This window comes from Cyprinus carpio, chromosome A21 (assembly GCF_018340385.1).
Source record: "Cyprinus carpio isolate SPL01 chromosome A21, ASM1834038v1, whole genome shotgun sequence".
In the NCBI taxonomy this organism is placed as follows: Eukaryota; Metazoa; Chordata; class Actinopteri; order Cypriniformes; family Cyprinidae; genus Cyprinus; species Cyprinus carpio.
Window position 1 is genome coordinate 4,038,864 of NC_056592.1, and position 6,153 is coordinate 4,045,016.

The 6,153-nt window shown below is 32.9% G+C and overlaps 1 protein-coding gene across 1 annotated transcript in view; it reads left to right on the forward strand.

The window, feature by feature from the left end:
* Positions 1 to 5,906, forward strand: part of slc4a4b (solute carrier family 4 member 4b) — a 41,383-nt gene extending 35,477 nt beyond the window's left edge. Inside the window, exons 19-26 of the mRNA XM_042711401.1 lie at positions 422 to 583; positions 802 to 980; positions 2,221 to 2,293; positions 3,391 to 3,459; positions 4,410 to 4,517; positions 4,635 to 4,700; positions 5,553 to 5,714; positions 5,805 to 5,906. Coding sequence (XP_042567335.1) covers positions 422 to 583; positions 802 to 980; positions 2,221 to 2,293; positions 3,391 to 3,459; positions 4,410 to 4,517; positions 4,635 to 4,700; positions 5,553 to 5,714; positions 5,805 to 5,906 — 921 coding nt within the window. The remainder of the gene's footprint in view (positions 1 to 421; positions 584 to 801; positions 981 to 2,220; positions 2,294 to 3,390; positions 3,460 to 4,409; positions 4,518 to 4,634; positions 4,701 to 5,552; positions 5,715 to 5,804) is intronic.
* The last annotated feature ends 247 nt before the right edge of the window (positions 5,907 to 6,153 follow it).

Sequence of the window (6,153 nt, forward strand, 5' to 3'; positions counted from 1 at the left end):
ACATTATCAAGATGAATTTGTTCTGACACAGTTTAACTCTTGAGTTCTTACCATTTTCTAAACTATAGCGAAATAACTCTAATAAATGTTGCTTTGGCTGTATATACTGTAACATATATGTTGTATAAAATATAAAATATGTGTGTAATTTATATATAAAAAAAAATTACACATATATATAAACACAAAAATAAAAATGACCAAAAACATTATTATTAGCTAACTAAAATTAAATCTGAAATAAAACATCATTAAAAATACTTACACATATATAATAAAATATGTATAATACTTTTTTTTTTTTAAAATCAAATATATTATAAAATATTACATTCAAAATACAAATAAGTGTAATGAATATATGTTGTTTTTTTATTTGATTTAAATGTCTAATTATCCTGTATTTTTCTACCCTAAATAGCCGACGAGTCCAAATCGTGGCTGGTTTGTTCCACCGTTTGGAGGAAACCCCTGGTGGGTTTACCTGGCGTCACTCTTACCTGCTCTCCTGGTCACCATCCTCCTCTTCATGGACCAGCAGATCACAGCGGTCATCGTCAACCGCAAGGAGCACAAGCTCAAGGTACAAACGGCTGATGTGGACATGCCTCACAAACTCCGGGGCTGATGTGGAATATTATGAGGGATTATGGTCAGAGGATTACACTGCTGCACGCTAACCACTGCTACTGCTTCAGTCGAGACAGGACTTAGATCTCTAACACACAATGCTGTGCTTTATATAGAGAACTGATCATTTATTACAGGTAACAAGTGTTATTTTTCTCGCCCTGAGTGCAGAAGGGAGCCGGGTATCATCTGGACCTGTTCTGGGTCTCCGTTCTCATGATCGTGTGTTCGTTCATGGGTCTGCCGTGGTACGTGGCAGCAACCGTCATCTCCATCGCACACATAGACTCCCTCAAGATGGAAACCGAGACCTCGGCACCCGGAGAACAGCCCAAATTCCTTGGAGTCAGGTGAGGGGAAAAGTCAAAATGCATTGAAATCATGAGGAAAACTTCGCTTAAATCGCTCTAAATTGTATTGTAACTAGGAAAAACTTGATTACAGCATCAAAGTGTCAGTCCTTGCTAAAAAAAAAGACAATCAATTAAACAAGTTTAATATACCATTGTGTGGTGCAGCATTTTTGACCAATGAGATTCTACTGTGGGCGTGGCTATGCAGCACAATGTGAATAGATAGACCATAAACAACCAGCATAATGTGTAAAGATGGATCGATTTTTATATCCCTGATTTCAATATCTACATAGAATGTGGATGATATAATGCATAATCCATAATGTTCCATAATGTAATTTTTTAATAAAATATAAAAAAAACTTCTATGCTGCTGACTTTTGATTATTTTTAACTTGACGTACTAAATTAATGGTAACAATTTACAATAAGGTTTTATTTGTTAACATTATTTAACTATATTAGTTAACATGAACTATACTTACACAGCATTTATTAATATTAGTTTATGTTAGGTTCAACACTGACATACATTATTAAAATCAAAAGTTTTATCTGTTAACATTAATGTCCTTTAAACTAACATGAACGTTAAAGTTAATAATAAATATATTTTTCATTGTTAATTCGTGTTAGTTAATGCATTAACTAATGTTACCAAATGAGATCTTACTGTAAAGGGTTACCAAAATAACAAACTAAATAAACTAAAATTAACAAATTAAAAATTAAATAAAAAAAACTAATAAAGAAGACAAAACACAACAAAATTACTAAAACTTCAACTAAAATGCATTAAAAACTGCTAATAAAAAAATAAATCATTCAAAATATTAATAAAAATTATAATCGTATATCAGTGATACTAAAATAACACTGATGTAAATGTCAATATAATGCCAATGTATGTACACTGTACAATCTAATGACATCACGTGAGATAAACACCTATTTTGCACAGTATTTACTCAAAATTCATCAATAAAATGCAAAGCAGAAGTAGTTTATCATCCATTAGTATTTATTATCCGTTGACGAGGCTGTCGGTGGAACTGAGGAGGGTGTAACTCTCATGTTTTATCAGTCAAGCAGACATACAGTAGTGCTAATAATCCCAAAATGACTCAAATAAATGATCAGATATATCAGTTTATCACCAGTTATGTGTGGCTTTATTGTGTCACGTTCACCAGACTGTGGCTCATGCTTGCGTCGTCGATTCTTTCTCATGCAGGGAGCAGAGAGTCACAGGAACAATGGTGTTTATTTTGACGGGTCTGTCGGTCTTCATGGCCCCCATTCTGAAGGTTTGTTCTTTCATATTTATTCAACTCTATCTACACTGTCCTTTTGCAGACTAAAACTCATCTTTGTCCTGGAGAATAAGACCGAATGTTGCTTAATGCATGTGTGTTTGCTTTGAGTTCATGTGCGCTGCTAAAAGTTGACAAAATATGCTTTTTAGCACATATACACATATTTATCAGTTTCTTTTCCTTCTGGGAAAACAGACCACAAATATGAATGACTCATGACTCTGGCTTGTAAATAACAGGATCATAATTCATATCTGTGATGTAAACAGAAGAGTATTTGAGAAAATATCAGTTGTGTCTACAAAATGTTAGGGTGTTTAAAGCTTTTCTTAAGTGAATTGAATATAGGGTTTATAAATGTAAATAAATATAGGGCTTATATTTATATAGCAGTATATCTACAACTCCATGAAACTTGATTTCTTGAATTCATTTCTGAAAGAAAAACAAAGTTTAAAATGACTGCTAGATTATCTGAATACAAAAAGCACAAAAAGTAAAAAGTGTTCCATCCATCCATGAATGTGCATTATTTATACATTTATAAATTATTAATAAATATTATCTTTATTGTGGTATTACTAACACTGTACCATGGTACTGGCACAGTTCGTTTTTATATATGTTGGTAATCCAAGGCACCATGGTATAATTGAGATACATGTCTAAAAGCCCAATAAACCATGTATAATTGTGTACTTTTTCACTGGTTAGTGCATTTACTGCCCCCTACTGGACACGTACCTTGTAAACATAACAGTTTGGTAAAGGACTTTGACATGTGAATGGGGAAAAAAACTCATACCAGGATGTAAAATAAGACAGAGGCTTTCATTTCTGTGTGCTTTTTGTCAATAACACAAATTCCGTTTCATTATAAGCTGTTTGCATTGCTCAAATCTCCTCCTTTGGAGCATATTATGTTGACAAGGTTGGATTTGGGGTGTGTTTGGTGGGTACAGCTTTTGTCTTTGTGCAACCTTTGATTCTGTATGTGTGTACATATTGCTTTATGTGTTTGAAGACAAACTGAAGCGTTATTATTGATATAATGCTATAATAGAGTGTGTTTGGTTTGATCTCTGCAGTTCATCCCTATGCCCGTCCTGTACGGCGTGTTCCTCTACATGGGTGTCGCCTCTCTCAACGGCGTCCAGGTGAGTTCATGCAGCTCAGCTGTGAGTGTCATGTTACTATTCTGCAGAAAGAGATTGTAATCTTCCTGTCTACATGATCTCCACTGGAGCCTGGGAACCTGAATGATTCCAGAACTTGATCTGAGTTCAGGAAAATCGGGATAAATCAGGTGTAAGCAGGATCTTCATGGTGTAATATGCCTGGATAAACCTAGAGCACATCAGGACAGATTTGTGCATCAAAATGTGCTTAAATAATTGTGCTTGCTGTTAAACCTTGACTCATAAGTCATCCTGAGACTTTTACATCTTTCTAAGTGATCAGACTTAATATATTTGTCTTTTTTATTATATAAAAATTATATTTTTATTATGTGCATTTTTTTTCTGACAACAGGAAATAATAAATTAAATATTAAATTGCATTTTTATTGTTTAAATAGAATACATATATATTTGAATGTGATTATTTTAGTGGTTTTATTTTTATAAATTTTTTTAAAGAATATTTTCAATACTTTGCACTATGGAAATAAGTTTTCATTTGCATTTCAATTTTTTCACTGATTATTTTCAATGTAATATAATTTTTATTTAAAGTAGAATATAAATAGAATGTATTATTTTATTATGTATGTATTTATTATTATTATTTATATTATAATGTATAATATAAATGTATATATTTCATGTTTTTTATATTTTATATTCTTATATTGTATATATATTTACATATAAAATATAATATAATATAAATTCAAGTAATGGAAGTATACACAAAACTAAATATATATATATTTATTTTATAAAATAAATTAATTCTATTAAACATTCAATATTTAAATAAAATTTAATATAGTTAATTATTTCACCTAATTTTTAGAATATTGTTTGGTTTTTTACATTTTTGTGACAACAGGATGTCTGCCTTTAAATAAACTATGAATAATGTTTTTTTTTTGTTTATGTAGTTTATGGATCGTCTGCAGCTCTTGTTGATGCCTGCAAAACACCAGCCAGATCTGATCTACCTGAGACACGTACCGCTGAGACGGGTTCACTTCTTCACCTTCATACAGGTGTGTGTGTGTGTGTGTGTGTGTGTGTGTGTGTGGTCACATGCTCAGCCTCATACAGGGCTCACATCTATAGCTTTAGTGCTGTATATGTATGATGAATGTGTGTGTCTGTCACAGGTGCTGTGTTTGGCTCTCCTGTGGGTGTTGAAGTCAACAGTAGCAGCAATCATATTTCCTGTGATGGTGAGTCTTTTATTTGTAAACACAAAATGCACTCAGTTGGTACAATCAAAATCTTAAAATAATCGTATAATACGTATAATAAAACATCAAGACTCATGTTTTAACCCTATAATTCCTACAGTATCATATTTGATACAATCAAGACTCATGTTTTAACCCTATAATTCCCACTATCATAATTATACACATATCTAAAAACCCAAAACAATCAAAAAATATCTCAAAAAACCCTCTAACCAACAACACGCCTCCCTTATATCTGATTGATATTATACTACTTATTAACATAAAAATCCTCCTTATTAGTATCAATTAGGTTGTGGTTCACGTGTCTTTTTGCTGTGAAATCTTTTCTGATTTTTAGAAAGTATACATAAGAATAACAACATATCTTTACTCGAATATCAATACAAAAACTTACAGAAATAAACAAATTAAAATGTAACCTTCATTATATTGCATTGCATTATATGTTTTGAACATAAAACTAAGCATGTAAATAATAAAAAACTAATTGAATATTCATCTTATTTTTGTCCAATTGGAAGATATAGATTGACAACTGATATGTATATGCTTTTATATAATACTTTATAATCTAACACTATAAAAATAACAAACACCATTCAAATTACATATTTTCCATCAGTTTTGGGCCTCTGAAAAAAAATGAGCTCATCATACATCATGTATCAAAAATAACAATCAAAACGCATATATATCTTATTAAAGTTTCTATAAACTCTTCCATTTAAAAACAAAAAAAAATTTTATCTGACAATTATTTCATATGTGAGGCTTTACAAGGTTAATTTCTACACATCGGAAATCTCTTTCTGTTCTTTTTTCCAGATTCTTGCATTGGTTGCCGTGAGAAAGGCCATGGATTACGTGTTCTCGCAGCACGATCTCAGTTACCTGGATGACGTCATGCCCGAGAAAGACAAGAAGAAGAAAGAGGATGAGAAGAAGAAGAAGAAGAAGAAAGGAAGCATTGACAGTGACATGAACGACGTGAGTCTCTCACTCTCTGTGTGTGTGTGGTAGAACCGGGCATTTCCTTAAAGCTGCAGTGGTAAGAATGTGCCACCCCTGCGTTTACAGTCGGATTTTCCAGCCATTGAGAAAGTTCCCAGCATAAAGATCTCCATGGAGACCATGCAACAGGAGCCAGTGCTGGGGGAGAAGCCCTCAGACCGTGAGTAAACACGCAGGGGCTCCAGCCATCACTCTGTCCTCTTACTAACAACTTTAATAATGGCCTCCCCCTCCCCTCTTCCGGCTTCCCTCACGCGCTCCTCCAGAAAACATCTCTGAATCCCGTCTTTCTCTTTGTTTATGGTGTTGCTTGGTTTCCTGGTCTGTGTGGATCAATAATCCGCTCTTAACAGATAATACAAGCTTAATCACTATATGCTGCAACTTTGTGTGTGCTGTATGTATTAATAAAGTC